Raw genomic sequence first — 21,095 nt, forward strand, 5'->3', positions numbered from 1 at the left:
GATTTGCACTTCCATGATGTAGCTATCCAGTATTCCCAATACCACTTATTGGTGAGACTGTCCTCTTTCCTCAGTGTAAATTCTTGGCTACTTTGTGGCAAATTGATTGCCCATATGTGTGTGGTTTTGTTTCAGGGCTCCCCATTCTGTTCCATTGATATATGTGTCAGTTTTTATGCCAATACCATGCTGTTTTACTATAGCTTTGTAATGTAGTTTGAAATCAGGGAATGTCATGCTTCTAGCTTTGTTCTTTCTCAAGATTGTTTTGGCTACTTGGCATCTTTTGTGGTTCCACATAAATTTTAGGATTGTGTTTGTTCTATTTCTGTGAAAAATGCCATTGGAATTTTATATGGATTGCACTAAGTCAATAGATTGCTTTGGGTAGTATGGACATTTTAACAATATGAATTCTTCCATTCCGGGAGCACAGTATCTTTCCATTTATTTGTGTCTTCTTCAGTTTCTTTCATCAATGTCTTACAGTTTTCAGTGTACAGGTCTTTCATCTCTTTGGTTAAATTTATTCCTAGGTATTTTGATCTTTTTGATGTAATTGTAAATGGAATTATTTTCTTAATATCTTTCTGATAGTTTGTTATTAGCATATGGAAATGCAACAGGTTTTTGTATATTGATTTTGTATCCTGCAACTTTACTGAATTCGTTTATTAGTTCTAACAGTTTTTTGGTGGAGTCTTTAGGGTTTTCTATATATAATAAATAGGTCATCTGCAAATAGTAATAGTTTTACGTCTTCCTTTCCAATTTGGATGGTTTTATTTCTTTTTCTTGCCTAATTGCTCTGGCTAGGACTTCCAATGTTATGTTGAATAGAAGTGGTGAATAATCATCCTTTTATTCCTGATCTTAGAAGGAAAGTTTTTAGTTCTTCATCGAGTATGATGTTAGCTGTGGGCTTGTTACATATGGCCTTTATTATGTTGTTGTACATTCCCTTTACTCCCACTTTGTTGAGTTTTTATCATAAATGGATGTTGAATTTTGTTAAAAATAATTCGATCATCTTAATAGATGCAGAAAAATCATTTATCTTTCTTTTATTAATGTGGTATATCATAATGATTTGTGAATGTTGAGCCATGCTTGCATCCCTGGAATAAATCCCACTTGATCAATGTATATGATCCTTTCAATGTATTGAATTCAGTTTGCAAATATTTTGTTCAGGATTTTTGGATCTGTGTTCGTCACGGATATTGGCCTGTAATTTTCTTTTCTTGTGGCATTACAAAGGTTACAGTCCTATAGGACCCATGGGCATAATAAGCCCCACTGGCCATCAGAGCTAGGCAATTTAGAGGTGTCCTCTGGAGGCAGCTGGAGAGATTGGAACGCCAGACAAGGATATGAGCTACTTTCTGGGATATATCAGTGAGGGTGGAGCAAGGCAGAGGGAGAGCACAAAGATTGCATCATCCATTAGCCTCCATTGCTGAGAGGGCCTCATAGGTCCCAGTTGTTTGCCAAACGAGAAGCCTGCCTCTCGGGCTAAAGCTTTAACAGTAGCAAATGAGCCTCATTTGCATAATGTCCAGGCACCTCTCAATTGGCTGCCTCTGCACTGAGCCCTGGGGCAGGTGAGTCCAAGCTTGCAAGCCCTTTAAGACCTGTTTCTCAGATGATTATAGCCTTGTGGGTCTTGTAGACATGAGTACTGTTGGTCTTCAAAGTTAGATGTTTCGGGGGCTCGTCTTTCAGGTGCTGGTCTTAAAAGCTGGGGTACCCTATGTGGGGTTCAAGCCCTTTGCTCCTCAGGGAGAAACTCCAGGTTTTGAGTTCCCTCCCAATTGTGGGTCACTGTGCCAGGGGTGGGGTTTATAGATAGTCTCCCAGCCTCTCTTACCTGCTTTGATGTGGGCCTTCTCTCATTTATGCAATGCATTCAGACAGTTATTCAGTTTTTAGTTTTTTTCCAGAGGAAGTTGTTCCATATTTAGCCACAGATTCAGTGTGTCCACAGAAGGAGGTGAGCCCAGGACACTCCTACGTTGCCATCTTCAACTGGAACTCGCTGCGCTTAACTTGGAAAGAAAGCATGACGTGGAAAACTTTACCCCGTGTTTTTCAGAGTCTACGTGTGTTCCCCCAAATAATATATCAGTCCCACTGCTGATGCCTCTTGTGACCTTAATGGAGCGCGAGGCTGTCACTTTTGAAGGAACTGACATGTGGGAAAAAAACGACGAAAGCTGTGAGATTATGCTGAACCATTTGGCAACAGCCCGACTCATGGCAGAAGCTGCAGACAGCTACCGGATGAATGCTGAGAGGATCCTGGCAGGTAAGAGCTGGTTTTGGTAAGCTGCTGTCTACTCTGCACAGTAATTGGAATGAAGGAGTGAAAGAGCATGGGTGCTCTCAATAAGAAAGAGACCAAGTGGGAAAGATTAAGGCATGGGAATTCCATTTCCTGTATGGTCGATCACTACTTACTCTTAGTTCCTGTCTTAGGGATCCTGCTTCTCCCTTCCTTTTATGTATTCTCTTGTGCCAGTGGTATAAACAGAGAGAAAGGATCAAGAAAGAATTTGTCAGCTTGTTTACCATTAGTACCTCTGATAATCACTATTAGAAAAGAGGATGGGCCAACATAAGGAGTTGGGAGTTCTATTTGACTTATCTGTATTCCTATTTCGTCCCAGACACACTGGCAAGTGAGCTCCCCTGCTCTTGGCATCAGAGGGTCCAACATAAGCAAAGGCACTGAGAGAGCTTGGAGAAAAGTATGAACCACAAGTACTTGGCTTTGTATTAGCGTAAAGTGTGTCTTAAGGAGTGGCCAGCTAGGTTAAAGAAGGAGGTGGATACAGGTGGGAAGGCCTTCCATGTAGGACTGTGGCTAAGGAAGAGCCAGTGAAGGGTTTTAAACATGGGAGGATGTTATCACATGGTCAGATTTGTTTTCAGTCTGCCATCTTTGTGGAGGAAGGCTGGAAGACTGAAGCTTGCAGGCAAAAAGACCATTTAGGAAGCAAGTACAAGAATAAGGGCTTTACCAACACAGTTATCAGGGGTGACTATTTTCTCTTCCTCACTGTATAATTTTTAACACTCTTCAAAGGCCCACAGTTTGATCCACAAGGTTAAGAACTATATGGGGCAGAAGAGGCCTATTATTTCAACCTGAAACAAAGTTGTTAATTCAGAAACAGAATTTGGGACTGAACAATTTGCACTGTGTCTGCTGTAGGCATAAGCACTACATACCTGTTTCTTTTCTTTTCCTCAGAAAGTTCTCCAGGGTTGGCAGTGTAGGACTCAAACCATTAAAGCCCGTAATTCAACTCACCAGATACTGGAATGCCTGCTTATACAAAACCAATAAGTATATTACATTAGATGTTGCCTAAGCCAATATATTAGGGTGGATTTTGACACAAGTATGCTCTAAGCTGTTCTACAGCAAATCACCTTAAAGGCATCTGATGGTATTTCTCAGTTGATCCTGCTACAGGTTTTCATAGCAAGTTCTCATTGCTAGACGTGACTGTGAGCCCAGTAAGGGCAGAGATTTGCTCACCAACGTATCCCAGCACTCAGCCCAGGGTAGGGGCTCAAAGCATATTAACTGAATGAGTGGAAGTTGTCATCTGGCCTCTGGCTGGTTATCTGCCAAAGATATTTTGGCATCACATGGATGAATGGAATAGAAGGCGTCTATAATCCTCTCTGCCACCAAGATACTATGATCTAGATGGTGAAAATATATTTAATGACAGAGCCAACTACTCCAGCAGTAATCAAGGATGAGAAACATATGCCTGTATGACTCTTTGGCTAGAGGTTTCCCCTGCTCTAATAGAGTTGACTGAGATCCTTGGCCGTAAGTAGAGCAGATCTTCTCTTACAGAAAAGAGAGTCGAGAAACAGGCCCACACATATGACTGCCGATTGTTTTCTGACAACGGTGTCAAGGTAATTCACTGCATAAAGTAATCTTTCAACAAATGGTGCTGGAACTATTGATTATCATGTACAAAAAAAAGAATCTCAATCTTTACGTCACAGCATACACTCAAAATGTAACAGCTAAAGTGTAAAGCTTCTATAAGAAAACACAGGAGAAATTCCTTGTGTCCTTGTGTTAGGCAAAATTTCTTAAGATACAAAAAGCATGAACCATAAAAGAAAACATTGATAAATCAAAAATTTACATTTTGCTCTTTAAAAGTCACCATTAAGGAAGTGAAAAGGCACACCACAGACTAGAAGAAAATATTTGGCAAACATACATCAGATAAAGGACTTACATCTAGGATTTAAAGAAATCTTACAACTCAAGGAGAAGAGAAACAAGATTTGAATCAACAAAAGATTTGAATAGACACTACACCAGAGTGGATATACAATGACAATAAACTACATGGAAAAATGTTCAAAGCATTAGTTATTACGGAAATGTAAATGTAAACCACAGTGAGATACCACCACACGCTATCTAGAATGACAATACTAAGAGTTGACAGCTGGACTCTTCATATGTTACTGATGAGAATATAAAATGGTAAAGTCATTTTGGAAAAGAGTTTGATGGTTTCTTTAAAAGTAAATATGTATTTACCATGTGACCCAGTAATTCCACTTCCAGAGAAATGAAAACAAATGTCCACTCAAAGACTTAATCACAAATGTTCACATTATTCGTAATAGCCAGAAACTGGAAACAATCTAAATGTCTTATCAGTTGGTAAACAGACAGACAAAATGTGGTATGTATGTCGATATAACTGAATACTACTCAGCAATAAAAAGGAATGAATTATTGATAACATACAACAATATGGAATAATCTCAAAAACATGCTGAGTGAAAGAAGCCAAAGTGAAAGAGGCTTGACATAAAAAAAGTCCATGTTATATAATCCCATTTATATCAAATTTCTAGAAAAGGCAAAGCAATAGCGATGGAAAGCAGATTAGTGGTTGGCTGTGGTGTGGGGTAGGTACAGGGATTGACTGAAAAGAGGTATTAGGGGATTTTCTAGGGTGATTGATGGAATTGTTCTAAAGTGGTAGTGATGGTTGTGCAACTGTATAAACTGCAGCTAAAATGGGTGAATCATGACAAGTAAATTATACAACAATAAAGCTGTAAAAAAAAAAAAAAAGGTACTTTGAACACTCCTTCTCACAGCACTACGGCCCATGGTGGCTTGTGCACACGAATTTTATTCTATCATGTCTTAGTGAGTTTACTTGTTATTCTTTCTCTGAAGGTGCTCAGGTCCTTGAGGGGGGGCTCTGCCCTCCTTTATATAGAGTAGATCCTATATTTTTTTTCCTTGCGGGCATTTTTTGAAAGTTCTGAGAGATGTTCATTTTGATCCTACTTTAAACAAGCAAGTTTTCAGTCTATTTTCAACACTGTTTCAAGCAGAACTGAAGTAAGTTTTTTTGGTTTTGTTTGTTTTTATTAGGTTTTCAACCAGATGAAGAAATGAGTGAAATCTTCAAGACTGAATTCCAAATGAGATTGCTATGGGGCAGCAAAGGTGCACAAGTCAATCAGACAGAGAGATATGAGAAATTCAACCAGATTTTAACTGCCCTCTCACGTAAACTGGAACCTCCTCCTACAAAGCAGGCAGAGCTTTGATAACTAACTCTCCAGAGAACCTTAGGATATAATTTCAAGCTTATCCAGTTTCTTCTTTGAGAAAGCTTATCATCATTTGATAAAGTAATAATGTGCAAATCTGACAATATACAAGCTTTTAGTATCCACAGGATATTAAACATGTAAATTGCACAGAGCACACTTATTTATGAATTGTTTAAAATTACTACTGATTTTTAAATGAATGATAATTTATTAAGGTAACTATTGCTAATGCTGATCAACAAATTTAAGTGAAGACCCAGCTACACTGGCTGGTTGCTTTCTATTACCGAGGTATTTGACCATTTTAGTTTTAATAATTCCATGTCAGATAAGTGTAAATAGAAGAGTTTAAAAGCATGAAACATTTCAGAAGGTATCAGTTGTATGATATTCTTTAACTAAATATGAAAAATGTAAATAGTCATATGAAAATATATCTTTTTGTGAAACAACTGTATCCAGTCTCTTTAATATTAAACAATTCATTGTAGTACAATAATTCTACCTCCTACCTTCCTGGGGCACCCTCTTCCCGTGCCACTACATCCTGACTGACGATAGTAAACCAAAATCAATGAGAGTGGTATGGAAATTTTAAGGTTTCTGGCTTAGGGGACAGAGGTGAATAGTGATACAAGGTAGAGCTGGCTCCAGAAGACCTAGGTTCCAACAACAGCTGTGGTGCTTGCTAGCAGTTGGACTTTGGTCAAGTTAACCTCCTCAAGTCAAGTCCCACGTGCAGCACAGCGCCTGGTACAAAGTGAGCACCAGATGTTCATTAGTATATTATTTCATGACATTATTGCACATATTTCAAAATAATTATCTTTTCCTCTAGCTGATAAGTTTAAGAGTTTTCCAGATTTGTTTGTTTTCTAGGTTTTTGACTTCCCAAAGGGGATACTTTCTAGTTTATCAGTATCCGCCTCAATTTTTTTCTATTGTAGAAAATTTGGACTACAACACTTTAAAATATTAAACTTCTATCATCAATCAATCACTCTGCCACCAACTGTCACTTACCAATTTGCTTTTTCTCTTCTAAATAATTTGGGGACCATAGAGAATAGTATTATATCCCACTTTTCTCAAAAAAGTTGCAAAAATTTCTCCATGACTGACAGCCTTTGAAAAAATATGATTGGTTCCAGAGGTTACACTATAATTTAACCATCACCCTATTATTGGTCATCTTAAATATGCCTGCCAGAACTAAGTACAAGTCTCTCATTGTGGTCTATTTAATAAAATGGAAATATTAGTTTCAAATCCTGGACTCTGTATTTCCATTAATGGGGCCTAGAATCATGAAGCACTTCTTCTCCCAGTTTTTAAAAGCCATCATTTTTTATTTCCTGAAAAATCCAAAGCACACTTCTACTTCTGGCAATATGGTGGTTCAGATGCTCTTAGAAAACCCTCTCACTATAACTAAATTTTCAAAAACATACCTTTTAATGCACTATTTATTAAGCTTGATAGAATGAACGGGAAATCCCCAAGGAACAAATCCTCTCCTCCCCACCTCACCCATCAAAAGGAACAGCAAATTTAAATCAACTCTGTAAGAGGAACTTAAAAACCTGGGTGGCCCTAGAGGCAAATACTGACATCAACTCAGCGATCGATCGGGAGACAGTGTCTTAGCGGAGATGCACATGAAATGCCTCCATTAAGTAGGGATCCTTAAAGGGTCCCTGTTAATAGGCTGGAAAAGAAATCCATCTTCCAGCAAAGAGAGGTTACCCAGGGAACAGCTACAAGAAGAAAAATAATGATAATGGTCTTTGGTGAGGATTTGGAACTACAAGCCTGTTCTCAAATAGGTCTGGAGTAAAATTCACAAAATTTACAAAACTCAAAACCAAGAAATTGATTTACAATGGTAACAAAACAAACATATACATATACACATACACACATATATACATATATATATACACACATATGTGTACATACATATATATATAAGACATAAGCAGGGCTTTCCTGGTGCTCAGTGGTTAAGAATCCGCCTGCCAATGCAAGGGACACAGGTTCAAGCCCTGGTCCGGGAAGATCCCACATGCCGCGGAGCAACTAAGCCCGTGCGCCACAACTACTGAGCCTGCACTCTAGAGCCCGTGAGCCACAACTACTGAAGCCTGTGCGCCTAGAGCCCGTGCTCTGCAACAGAAGCCACTGCAATGAGAAGCCCGCGCACCGCAACGGAGAGGAGCCCCCCCACTCGCCACAAGTAGAGAAAACCCGTGCACAGCAACAAAGACCCAACAGAGCCAACAATAAATAAACTTATTTTTTAAAAAAAGCAACATTTTAAAAAAACACACAAGCAGAAGCAGTGCCATGAAAAATAAAATGCTGGGAAAAAAAAGATTTAGAACCCCAACACCTTCAGATGCTGGAATTACCATATTTTGAAGCACTCATATATGGATGTGTATAAAGAAAACATGAAATGAGTATTAAAAATGATCAGAGTTTAAGAGAACTAAATATACCCTTTAGAAATGTATAATAATGAAATCAAAAACCCAATGGATGCTAATAATAAACAGAAGACTAGATCCAACTGAAGCTTTAAATGAACACAAAGACATATCTGAAGACCATGCCCAGAATACAGCAGAGATAAGAACAGGAAAAACAGAAGAGAAAGACTAAAAGAGTTAAATGATTTGAAATAGAATGACCCAATGCATCTCAGCAGAGCTCGAGAAGGAAAGAGAGGGGGGGAGGAAGGAATTCATCCAGAAGAAAGGTCTGAGATTTAAGAAGGATTGGTGAGCAGAGAAACTGCTAAACTTAGAGGTGTATCCAGACAAACACTAAAAATAGTATCTACTATGTGAGGTTAAAAAGTCAATTAAAACAGTAGCACAAACCAGGAGTGGGGTGATCAGTTACTAGAGTTCTGATAAAGTGTTATTCTTTTAGTCAGTAGAAGGATTAAGATACTGATTAGCTTTAAGTTTTAAGTAAGTATGCAAAATATCAAGGTTAAATACTACAAGAACAGAAATTACAAAGTTTCAAACTAGTAGAGGAAAAAAATGGAGAATACAAACAAAAAATATAAGAGACATCGAAAAGTGAAATGAATAGCAGGCACAAAGATGGCAGAAATAAGTCCCAACTCATCCACAGTCATTATAAATGTAAACAGACTGAACCCTCCGGTTAAAAGTCAGAGATGACCAACTAAATTTAAAACAAAACCACCTGGACTTCCCTGGTGGTGCAGTGGTTAAGAATCCACCTGCCAACGCAGGGGACACAGGTTCGAGGCCTGGTCCGGGAAGATCCCACATGCCACGGAGCAATTCAGCCTGTGTGCCACAACTACTGAGCCTGCGCTCCAGAGCCCGCGAGCTACAACTACTGAGCCCACGAGCCACAACTACTGAAGCCCGCGTGCCTAGAGCCTGCGCTCTGCAACAAAGAGAAGCCACTGCAATGAGAAGCATGCGCACCACAACGAAGAGCAGCCCCTGCTCGCCGCAACTAGAGAAAGCCCCCGTGCAGCAACGACGACCCAACACAGCCAAAAATAAAATAATTTTAAAAATATCTTATACTATTTACAAGAGACATAAAGCATAAAAATACATAGAAATTGAAAATTCTTTTTAAAAGGTCAGGATAATTATGAGAGAGGGAACAGGGTGTTATTTGTGAGAGGGATGTGGTGGGTTCCTGAGGTGCTGGTAATGCTTTATTGCCTGACTCAAAAGTTATTGACTTTCTAATAACTTAAGCTGTACATTTATGTTTTATACATTTTCTGAATATTTTATAATAACATGTTAAAACATTTTAAAAAATATGTGATACCTAGGCATATTTGTAACAAAATATGAACTTGGTGAAAAAATTTAACTTTATTCTAAAAAATCTGAAAACCACTGAAAAGTAGTAAATGAAGGAACCATGCTCATAAACTAGAATATTCAGTATTGAGATATTAGTTCTTAAAATGATCTATAAGCTCAATGCACTCAATGCATTTGAGTGCTCAATGCAATCCCACTCAAAATTCAATAGGACTTTTCAACCTAACTTGATAAGCTTTTCCTAAAACTTTAATGGCAAGGAAGTCAAGACCATCCTAGGAAAATAAGACGGGGGGAGGGGGGAATCTGTTCTACCAAATATAAAAGCTCATGATTAAGTTAAGAGTAATCAAGAAACTATCATTAGAAATTTGACATAAGACAGGAGTAACATTGCCCATCAGTGGAGGAAAGGATGATTTTTTAAAATAAATAATTCTTGCACAACTGGTTAAGCAAATGAAGGTGGGGGGGAGGGATGGTTCCTTACTTTATATCATACACCGAAATAAAATCTAGATGAATTAAGATCCCACATGTGAAAGGCAAAACCGTAACACTTTTAGAAAAAAATACAGGAGAATATCTTTTTTACTTTGAATGAAGGAAGAATTTCTTAAACTAGATAGGAAAGCATTAAATATGAAAGATTGATCAATCTACATTAAAATGAACTTCTATTCATCAAAAGATATCATAGGGGCTTCCCTGGTGGCGCAGTGGTTGAGAATCTGCCTGCCAATGCAGGGGACACGGGTTCGAGCCCTGGTCTGGGAAGATCCCACATACCGCAGAGCAACTGGGCCCGTGAGCCACAATTGCTGAGCCTGCGCATCTGGAGCCTGTGCTCCGCAACAAGAGAGGCCGCGATAATAAGAGGCCCGCGCACCGCGATGAAGAGTGGCCCGCACTTGCCACAACTGGAGAAAGCCCTCGCACAGAAATGAAGACCAACACAGACATAAATAAATAAATAATAAATAAATTAAAAAAAAAAAAAGATATCATAGATAAATTGAAAAATGGTATCAGCAACACATAAAAATAACAAAGTATTAGTATGGTAGGCAGCCTCCAAGATGGCCCCAGATGTTCCCTGCCACCTGATGTTCACATCCTTGTGTTGTATACCAGGGTTGGTTTGCATCACCAAGTACACAGAAGTAATGGTATTCACATCTGAGATTAGGTTATAAAAGACTGCAGATTCCACCCTGAGTTTTTCTCTCTTGGATCACTCACTGAAGGAAGCAAGATGCCACACTGTGAACATCCCTATGAAGAGGTCCACAGGGCAAGGAACTGAGGCCTGCCAACAATCATGTGAATGATCCTGGAAGTGGACTCTCCAGTCTGAGTCAAAGCTTTGAGATGACTGCAACCCTGGCCAACATCTTGATTGCAACCTCCTGAGAAACTCTGAGCCAGAGTCACCAGCTATGTTACACAGCAAGAGATAACTAATACTATTAGCATCCTTAATACATAAAGAACTCCCATGAATAAATATGGAAAGACACCAACCAAAGAATAACATAGGCAAAAGATATAAACAGGCTTTTCACAGAAGAGGAAACACAAATGGTAAATATGACAAGATGTTCAACTTCATCAATAGTCAGGAAAAGCAAATTAAGACTATAATGAAATGCTATTTTACATCCATTGAACTGCAAAAAAAAATTTTTTTTAAAGTCTTACTCCTAAATTGTTGGTCAGGATATGGAGAATAAATAACCCTTATACACAACTTGTAGGTGTGTAAAAATGTTATAATCACTTTAAGGGGAAAATGCGGCATTACCGTTTTAAATTGAAGATAAATATAACCCATAACTTAGCCAGTCCTCTCCTAGGTATAGATCTTAGAGAAACTCTTGTATCAGTAAACATGCACATGGATGTGCATAAGAGCATTGTTTATACTAGCAAAATTCAGGAAATAGCCCAAATGCCCATCAACAGGAGAATGGATAAATTCTGTATATTTATATAATGGAATACTATACACAGTAAAATGAACTATGCATAAACATGGATAAATCTTAGAATACTGTTGAGTGAAAAAAGCAACTCTCAGAAGATACCATGCAATACGCAAAATAAGTGGGATATTAATAATACATATATCATATGAATAAATTAATGTACAAATCAATGTGCAAATCAACAGGTAAAATAATCCCCTTTATTCTTTAAACTACGTAACACTTTATCAAGTGATGAAGGTGGCACAATTCATCAATCACTAATAATTTCCAAATAATTTGATTAAATAGTTGAGTTGGTATAATTTTTTGTTCGACATGGCTGCCATCAGCTGAACAATGCCTCCATGATTTAATACAGGGCTGCAAACTCTTCCAATGACTTCCCCCTTTCAGTTGCTAGTTATTAATTTACTAATGTGTTGTCTGGCACCTGGAGAGAGAGGACATGCAGCTGATCCCCATCTCATCTCAATGGACAGAATAGTACCATCTGGATGCAGGCTGTATGGCAAGAGACAGTGGCAGGAGCACCATAGAGGAAAGAGAGTAGAGAATGTGAGGAAGAGGGAGCAAGTTGGGTGTGGATTGATGATCTTGGTTGCCAGAACCGGGACCTTGTGTTTTATGTCTGTCTCATCCCACACCCGAGACTGTGTCCCCCACATTGGCCGACTAAGAAATAAGCAATGGCTGGTTGGTGCCAGTCATGATTTAGGACAAAGGCAGAAGGAGAAAGCGGGGAGAATAAAAATAAACTGAGCCAGTCTACCAGGGCTTCTGCAGGCCCTGAGATCAAGCAGTTTGGTCTGCCCAGGCAAGTGAGAGGAAAGTTGAACTTTTAGAGGTTAAGAGAGTGGACACTCTGATACTCCTGTCTGAGGCCAGCCAAGGGAGCAGGAGTTGTGCTGTCACTTAGCATACTCTTCTGGGTATTAAACAAAGGCTGGTAATTTCCCTCTCCTCACACCTCTTCAATGAACAAGGCAGGCTACCCTCCACCACAGAATAAGCTGCCAAATAAAACAAAATGTTAAAAAAAAAAAATCTAAAGGGCCATTACTGCACCATAAGGGGCTATGTCCCCAAACACCAGTATCTACCCACACTCCCTTCCAGTCTCCCCAGCTGCTACCAGAGCTTCGATGTGTCTCCTCCCCTTGAGCAGGATGAGGCATTTCTTTGGAGGAGGAACAGAGGAGGTCTTCCTCAGCTTAGTTGTCCAGGGCTTACGAAGGGCTTATGAAACCAAGGGTTTACAAAACCAATAAGATTCCCCAACACCTGAAATAATAGTGTATCTACAGTAAGCCCTTCGACTTTGTCCCCAGTGCTCAAACCAGAAATGCATCACAGTGTCATGTGTGATTTCTGAGATAAACCACACGTAGTGAAACTTATACGATTAACTACAGTTTTACTACTTCTCAGAATTATTTTTTACCCACCAGTAAGGAAATATTTCTACAGCATTAACCGTGGCTATATCAGTATGCACTGGCTGAATATGAGCCCTGCTCATAACAGAGTATAAAACCATCTTTACAGAGCTCAAAAACATGGGAAGCTCATCAGGTTTAGAAAAAAATATCCATGTGATAAAAATGAAGAAAAAACAATAAACATAAAACTCAGGATAATGGTTATCTTTGAAGGAAATGGAGATGATAATTTTCTATTTCTTGAGTTGACAGATTTATGTTTATTTTACAATGGTTCATAACATACATACGTTTTCTATAAGAAGTTCTCCTCGGGGTTGACATTTCAGGTTTACCAAATCAGCTCGTTGCAAGCTCCCATTCTCTACAACAATGTTCTCACAATCTTATAAAAATGAGTAAGAAATCTTGTCAATTACTGAAATTGTGCTGATATCAGGACAATTACCTCTGTAGAATTTCCCATTTGTATCTAAAGAAAGGAATGAGGCTAACTAGACATGACTTATTCTTAGGACCTAGGTCAGTTGCCCATTACATTTTCTCTTAAATGCTGACAAAATTATCTAGCACTTTTAAGAGTTGTCAAACTTCCCAGAATTTACTCTTCAAAATTTATATTTTCCAATGGGCAGAAGACCTAAATAGACATTTCTCCAAAGACATACAGATGGCCAACAGACACATGAAAAGATGTTCAGCATCACTAATTATTAAATGCAAATCAAAACTACAATGAGGTACCACCTCACACCCATCAAAACAGCCATAATTTTTTTTAAAAAAATCTACAAACAACAAATGCTGGAGAGGGTGTGGAGAAAAGGGAACCCTCCTACATTGTTGGTGGGAATGTAAATTGATGCAGCCACTATGGAGAACAGTATGGCAATCCCTCAACAAACTAAAAATAGAGTTGCCATATGATCCAGCAATCTCACTTCTGGGCATATATCCGGATGAAACTATAATTCAAAAAGATACATGCACCCCTATGTTCATAGCAGCACTATTCACAACAGCCAAGACATGGAAGCAACCTAAATGTCCATCGACAGAGGAATAAAGAAGATGTACATCTATACAAATGGAATAATACTCAGTCATAAAAAACTATGAAATAATGTCATTTGCAGCAACATGGATGGACCTAGAGATTATCATACTAAGTGAAGTCAGAAAGAGACAAGTACCATATATCACTTATAAGTGGAATCTAAAATACGACACAAATGAACTTATCTATGAAACAGACTCAGAGACACAGAGAACAGACTTGTGGTCGCCAAAGGAGGTGGGGGGTGAAGGAAGGATGGACTGGGAGTTTGGGATTAGCAGACGCAAACTTACAGAATGGATAAACAACAGGGTCCTACTGCATAGCACAGGGAACTATATTCAATATCCTGTAATAAACCATAATGGAAAAGAATTTTTAAAAGAATGTATATATATAACTGAATCACTTTGCTGTACAGCAGAAATTAATGCAACATTGTAAATCAACCATATTACCATAAAACAAATTTTTTTTTAAATGTGTATTTTCCCATCCCCCTATCTTTTGGCATCTCTTATATTTTCCATAGTTTCTTAGATTACAGACAGTGGCTATACTCAGGAATATATTTGATCCCAGGTATATGAGCTCATTGAAATAGGCTTGGTGGGTTTTTTTAGTATTTTTTTCACCTGCACTAATACCTTCGTCACAAAGAAAACTTATCCTTTTCAACAAGTCTGAAGATCCTATTCCTTTTACTGTTTCCTTAATACTGTTATGAGGATGTTATCTTTCCCTACCAAGTACGATTTGACTTCCCTGATCTTGGTTCAGATAGTAAAAGTCCTTTTCATTGTTGAGTTTTTTGGTTGACACTGTTTTCCTGCTGTTTTGTTTTGTGTGTGTCCCTACTTCCAAGCTTGGCGTGAATCTCTAAATTTTCATCTCAACAATTGCAACCTTTCATTGTTCAGAATAAAACCCTGAGTTTTATTCCCTTTTAGGGTTTCTAGAAGTTACTAGTCATAGTTTCAGATTTGCCCTTTTAAAAAGGTTAATCTCCTGAAATTAAGACTTCCGAAAATCACTGATGTGACACTAATTGTGGCAAACATTCTCTTTCCATGTTTTGAAATGCGATGAAGACACAGGTGCTCTCTCTGACTGATCAGGAACTCAAGCAGAAGCATGGGAAATGCTGACCAACCTGAGGCTAGATCAATCTATGTAGTATAGGGACAGTTCCTATGGATGCAGGGGCTAAGGTGGTGTAAAAGCAAAGTCTGTGTAACATAGCTACTGTAGAACAAAGATTAAAAAATACTATTACCTTAACTTAAATTCACTGTAAAGAAAGTTAACTTTTTTTTCCTTTAAGAAAGCTTGAGAGAAACTAAAACTAGAATAAAATTTTCAAAACTGCTTTGCAAAAATTGTTGCCCAACACAGATGCTTCCATTTACGGAACCTGGTCATCTACTTTGTATTACCTGGAACTTAGCATATTCAAGAACAAAACCATTACATCTCTTTAGTTCACACAGCAGTAAGAGATAATACTATACACCTTAACTGACCATGAAAAGATTATTTTATTCCATGAAAATATTCTCAACAGAGAACACTATCTTTAACAAAGCATTTACATTAAGAAATCAACATGTGCACAAAAAGAGTAAAAATTACTGAAAAATTAAAGACTTCTTTTGGACAATTCACATGTTCAAATTTAAGAATGATTTAAACTGTGCAAGTACAAATGTCTCTCCTATTGTAATAACCCATACACAGGTTGCACTATTCCACGTGAGGGAACTTGCCTCCTACGGAAGCAAATCCTGCTTTAAGAAAAACAAACAGTAGCTTGAAAAGAACAGTTAGTCCTCACAAGAAAGCCTTAAACTTTGCCCTCTGTGGCTGTTGCCAAAAAGCACAAGCACCTCAGGCTTTGTACAGAAGACAAACACAGCCAGCTCACGTTTCCTCTTCATTGCTAACCTTTAAAATAAAAATAGCACTGGATCTGAAAACTACTTTATGTAGTCTGTCAGTACTGAATAATGTCACATTATATAAATAACCCTGTAACGAGATTTAAAATCTAAAACTTCATAGTTTACTAGCCTTAAAGGTAATACACTATCATGTCAGCTGTGTAACGGGCGTACTTGATCTTACGAAGGCATCGACTTTCACACAATTGTCATTCAGCTTTAGTATAACTGGTAGTACGATTCAAATAACACTGGGAAAAATTATTAAAGCAGTCACACAGTTTCTAAAATATTGCTTGAAATCCAACAATACACAGACCATTTCACGTTCTTTCTTCCTTCAAAACAGTAAAGAACCAAATTAATGAAGCTTCCATGTTACAAATATCCCCCCACCCCCACCCACCTCCCTATTAAATGCCACTAAGAAATTAGTTAAGATACAAGTCATTAACAGAATCACAAATGCGAGGGAGGACAGCATGAGCAACATGAGCATAGGGGCACTGATGACAACTATATTTACAAGTATAAGCATACAGAAACTCCCATTTTACAAGGAAAAGTGCACATATATCATTACAAAGTTTCACTAAATTGTATGTGGTTCAAATAAAATCATCACTTGGAAACAGACTATCATTGTAATAATTAAATGAGAAAACAGTAACCCCGAATTAAAAGACAATGGGAGGGAGGTCCATAAAACCTCTCATAAAAACACTAAGTAAAATGGACTCAGACATGTCTTTAGTTTGATGCGTAAATTTGAGATGCACCAACAAACATGGTAGAGCTCTAAAAGCCACCTACCGAGGTTGTATCGGCAGCTATAGCAGCATTGCCGAGTTAATGGAGGTCGCACTGAGCTGACACATAAAGCCCTTTGTGGGATACTGTAGTGGTAGTGTTGGCAATCAGCAGATTTAGGCACTCTAGTTTAAGGCAGCGTTTGAATGGAAGCAGCTGACTTCTGACAACAGTCCTTTGTCTTGAGGTGGTGAGTATCTTCTGTGTTTATTATGCCAGGATTTCAGTGCTGACTATAGATTCTTCCCAGACTGAGGTGCTGAAGATGTATCATGTTTCAAAGAGTTCTTTCAACTGGGCTGTAGGCTAGAGCAGAGATGTTTTTTCTTCTGATCATAAATACTTCAGGTTCACAAACTGCTTCTTCATAATGCCAAAACTGGAATGTTTTGCAGTGGGGAAGTTATAGCAGCATACACAAATACTAGGATGGAAACATTAGTGCTGGAGATGTTTGACAAAGTGATTTGCACTACAAATGTAAAACAAAACAAAGGCTTTGACAAGAACAAGGGATTATAAAGACATGCCTGAAAAATCTAAACCTGATCACTCTAGACATGCAACAGGATGTTAAGCAAGCACAGAGGTGACGCAGGCAGACACTGACAAATGGCAAGGATTCTAACAGACAATGGGTCTAAAAGCCAATTAAAACAGAGCTGCGATGGACAGTCCTGTTGGGACAGTCAAATATGACAAACTTAAGGACAACTCTGCATTCTTTCTGATTTGGATATCAGTAAAATAAATGGAAAAAAAGGTTAGCCATTGTTGGCTTTTTTTTCCTTTATGTGAATAACTGTAATTGACAAGTTTAAGGGTTGGTATTACAATGATTTTTTAAAACAATGTACGGAAATGCTAATGAAGTTAGTAAAAAATAATCATGTCTGCATGCACTCATGCAACTTGCTTCTCTCACTCTCTCTGAGCCTGACAACTCTAATACCCTCCCCCAAAAAGCAGCTGCATGTAACCTCCTTCAACATCTTGCCCATTTCCTCAGAAACCCTCTTCAGGAACCTGCAGTCCAGGAGGAAAAAGAAAAGAACAATTACTGAAGACCTTTGGTAAGACCAAAAGGAATGTTCAGTTTAAAGTGTCCATCCCAAATGTCTCTAAAATCATTTTATAGTCAGCTATTAAAAACACCAAAACATGTTGGAACATGAGCAAAATTAAGGACCAGTCTCTTAATTGCTTCCTCACTTTACTCCCCTACACAACTAGCACTGCACATGTCTTGATTATACAGTGTTTCCAACATATGCTTATTAAAATTAATTGGAAAAAAAACTCCTAATAATTGACGATTCAGCTAAAATGAGGAAATGCCCTCAGTGAACCATCAGGTAGAGATATAGTCCTCCAACCCAATTAGTGAAAAAAGTCGTTTTTCTTTCAAGCAAAATTTGCCAGTACTTCTCCTCCATGCAAGATTTCCTCTAGCTTAGTTTATTTAGAATCCACTTTTCTATGTGTAATTGCTAAATGCTAGTATCACTAAAGTGGTATTTCTCAAAAGACATTTAAAGATGAAAAGTACAAGCATTAATTTAGAAGAAAGTTTGTACATTACTGAAAATTACTAGAAAACCTGAAAATATCCTTGGGTCTCAAAAGAAAGCCATTTTATTCACTTAAAGAGCAAGACCAGGCCCGTTTATTTTCCACATCTCTTGATTAGCCTATTACTAAAACAGATTATGTGTTAGGTGCCTGTTTTCTTCCTTTAGGAAACCGAAGTTGAGAATAAGGACAAAAAAGAAAATGATTACATTCGTATTTTATCCAATTAGCCAACTATTATTACATTTTTCCTAGAAACTGTAGCTACAATTTCAAACTCCTAGACCAAACCACTCTTTTGGGCATCAGCTTTTTATAGCAAGCATTTCAGAGCAGTTTTACTTGAGTTCACTACAGTCACTGTGTTTCCTGAAGCAAAGTGTAGAGGGGTAGGGAGCTTTCTATCCCTACCCCTCTACAGGATGGATTCCTGCCCAGTAGATTAAATTCTATGATTTATAAGGCAGAAAAACACAAATCCTTCACACAGACTTAAGCAGGACATAAAGCAAAAGGCATCGATTAAGCTTCACACCAACATCACTCAAATGGTAAAGCGTCACGAGAACAGTTTCTTGTAATAGTCACATCTCTGAGATCGAGCCTACACTCAGCTCACACAGTGAACAATAAATCTTGGATGCCCTTTCAGCTTTCTTATGTTTTCCCACCCACTGACTGTGTTTTCATCTTGTTATCGTTCCTATGTCATACATGTTACAAAGCTGCCGGGTTAGTTTAGATGTAAGTTACTGCACCTTTACTGTTTTTCTCTAGAGTTACATCTATGTATGATGTGGGAACGTAGCCTTCTTCACCATTCTGTCTCCGAGCTCTTGTCCATCCGTCACCCTTGTCCTCCTCAATAATGTATAGAACTTCACCTTCTTTCATTGCCAGAGTACCTTCATTATGTCCTAAATGAGAGTTTTCACAGCACAAGCATAATTTAAGTATAGCAATAATTTTGAATAAAAGTTACAAATACAACAAAAAACAACATGGAACCCTACTAGATTTCAATGTAATAGAACTATGAGCCCACTGACTCTCATTACCAACACCTCTATGATGCTTTGTAGTTTACCCAACAGTTTCATTTACTTACCTCATGTGAACTGCACAATAACCCATGAGGCTGGCATTAACAGCAGCACCATGTAACAGATGAAGTATCTGAGCTACAACAACACTGTATGATTTGACAGGGTATGCTAACTCCTATTTCACTACTCCAACTCCTTCCCCAAATTTGAGTGGCACTGCTATCTAGAAAATTCATGAAGTTCAAAATAGTAACAAGACAGTGAGAGGGTTGGAAGAAAGGAGGAAAGAATATAATTTGAGGAGAGAGCAGAGAAAAATACAGGTCCAACTCTGGTGATGGTAGAAGCAGAATGATCATAGCCACAAAGCACAAACTTCCTTCAAAACTTCATCAGCCTCAGGCCTCTCTTTCTTCCCAATCCCTCAACCATTCCCAACCTGCTTAGCAGTAACAGTTTTCACAAATGAATATTTACTTAACATACGCTAAATCCTTCCCTTACTCTCTGTAGCAAATTATAGCAAGATCTTATTTAATACTATTTTCTCAGAATGAGCAGCAACTAAAAACTACTCAATTTAAAAACCAAAACAATGGATGGGTAGGGAAGGGCCTTAAATTCATATACCATTTTATAACAACTTCTTTGTAAGGGTGTTACTCTGCTCCTCTGTGAAATGAAGAAAATGATTTTTCAAAGTCCAAGAGAGGGAAGGGTAACTAAAAACCTGTAAGAGAGGGCCACAATGTCTTCCTCCCCTCACAGAGTCTCTTCTCCAACTATCACAGGGGGAAGGATGGCATAGTCAGAAGCTACCACGTTTCCTCCTTCCCTCACCTGAAAATATGGCCTACAGGGTCAGCATATGGTGGTGGCACTCAGCTATGCCATTTGCCTAGTACCTGCCGCTCAATGTTAGCAAGTTACAAGGAAGAACCTGAAGTGATATCTACCAGCCTTCCACTTTCTGGGTTGAGCTACATGCTCAAGCGGCTTCAACTTTGATGAGTACATCAAAGTTGGGAAATTCTGTATCAACCAAAGTTGATAATTAAATAATAATCTTTATTAGGATGCTGATAACATAGGTAATTTTCTTTCAATGTCATGTACGGAAGAAAAATCTCTATACTTGCAATGTAGTTAAAACAAAAATATTCACACTAATGAACTGGGATTATAATTTTCTGGCACTTTTAGTTTTCTTATTTAGCTATAAGGACACTACAGTGCATGACTCTGTATGTAGACTTTAAGGAACCAATTTTATCAATTACAGTGTACTAAGAAAATCATACCATCGAAAGGGTAGATAGCTTTGCAGTGTCCAATAGCAGGCAAGGGATCGTCATCTTCAAACTCATCATCAAACTCACTGTGGTGACCATGCTGTTGGGGTGGCCCACGGACTTCTTGGTTTGCATCATCAGTATAGCTTCCCTCAGGGCTATGAAACAAAATTATCTCTGATCAAGTACATGAGAACTTTTTATATTACCTACAAGTTGATCTCCTCAGGATCAATTCAGAGAATCAAATAACCATGACACAGTTCCAAATTAAGTCTTCATTTTCTTAAATGTTGAAATGTGTGTGTGTGTGTGTGTGTGTGTGTGTATGGCTTCTAATTCAAAATGCTTTTGTTGAATTTCCTGAAATTAAAAAATTAAAAGATTACAATGTTCTAGGCACATAACATGTATTCAGTAAGTATGTCTCATTATCACTGGGTCCAGAGATAAAATGGAAAAATGTCATGGACATTTGGTTTTTATC

At 38.1% G+C, this 21,095-nt stretch overlaps 2 protein-coding genes across 6 annotated transcripts in view; one reads left to right on the forward strand and one right to left on the reverse strand.

The window, feature by feature from the left end:
- BCAR3 (BCAR3 adaptor protein, NSP family member) overlaps positions 1-6,080 on the forward strand; it is a 203,324-nt gene extending 197,244 nt beyond the window's left edge. For all 5 annotated transcript variants that reach the window (XM_082476960.1, XM_082476959.1, XM_082476962.1 and 2 more), the window contains 2 exons: positions 2,096-2,308; positions 5,444-6,080. In XM_082476960.1, the coding sequence (XP_082333086.1) occupies positions 2,096-2,308; positions 5,444-5,622 (392 nt within the window). In that variant the 3' untranslated portion in view covers positions 5,623-6,080. The remainder of the gene's footprint in view (positions 1-2,095; positions 2,309-5,443) is intronic.
- A 9,387-nt stretch (positions 6,081-15,467) lies between these two features.
- Positions 15,468-21,095, reverse strand: part of FNBP1L (formin binding protein 1 like) — a 126,090-nt gene continuing 120,462 nt past the window's right edge. Inside the window, 3 exon segments of the mRNA XM_082477579.1 lie at positions 15,468-17,724; positions 19,029-19,187; positions 20,618-20,766. Of these exon segments, the coding sequence (XP_082333705.1) occupies positions 17,717-17,724; positions 19,029-19,187; positions 20,618-20,766 (316 nt within the window). The 3' untranslated portion in view covers positions 15,468-17,716.

This window comes from Balaenoptera physalus (genome assembly GCF_965194825.1).
Source record: "Balaenoptera physalus genome assembly, chromosome: 1".
NCBI lineage: Eukaryota > Metazoa > Chordata > Mammalia > Artiodactyla > Balaenopteridae > Balaenoptera > Balaenoptera physalus.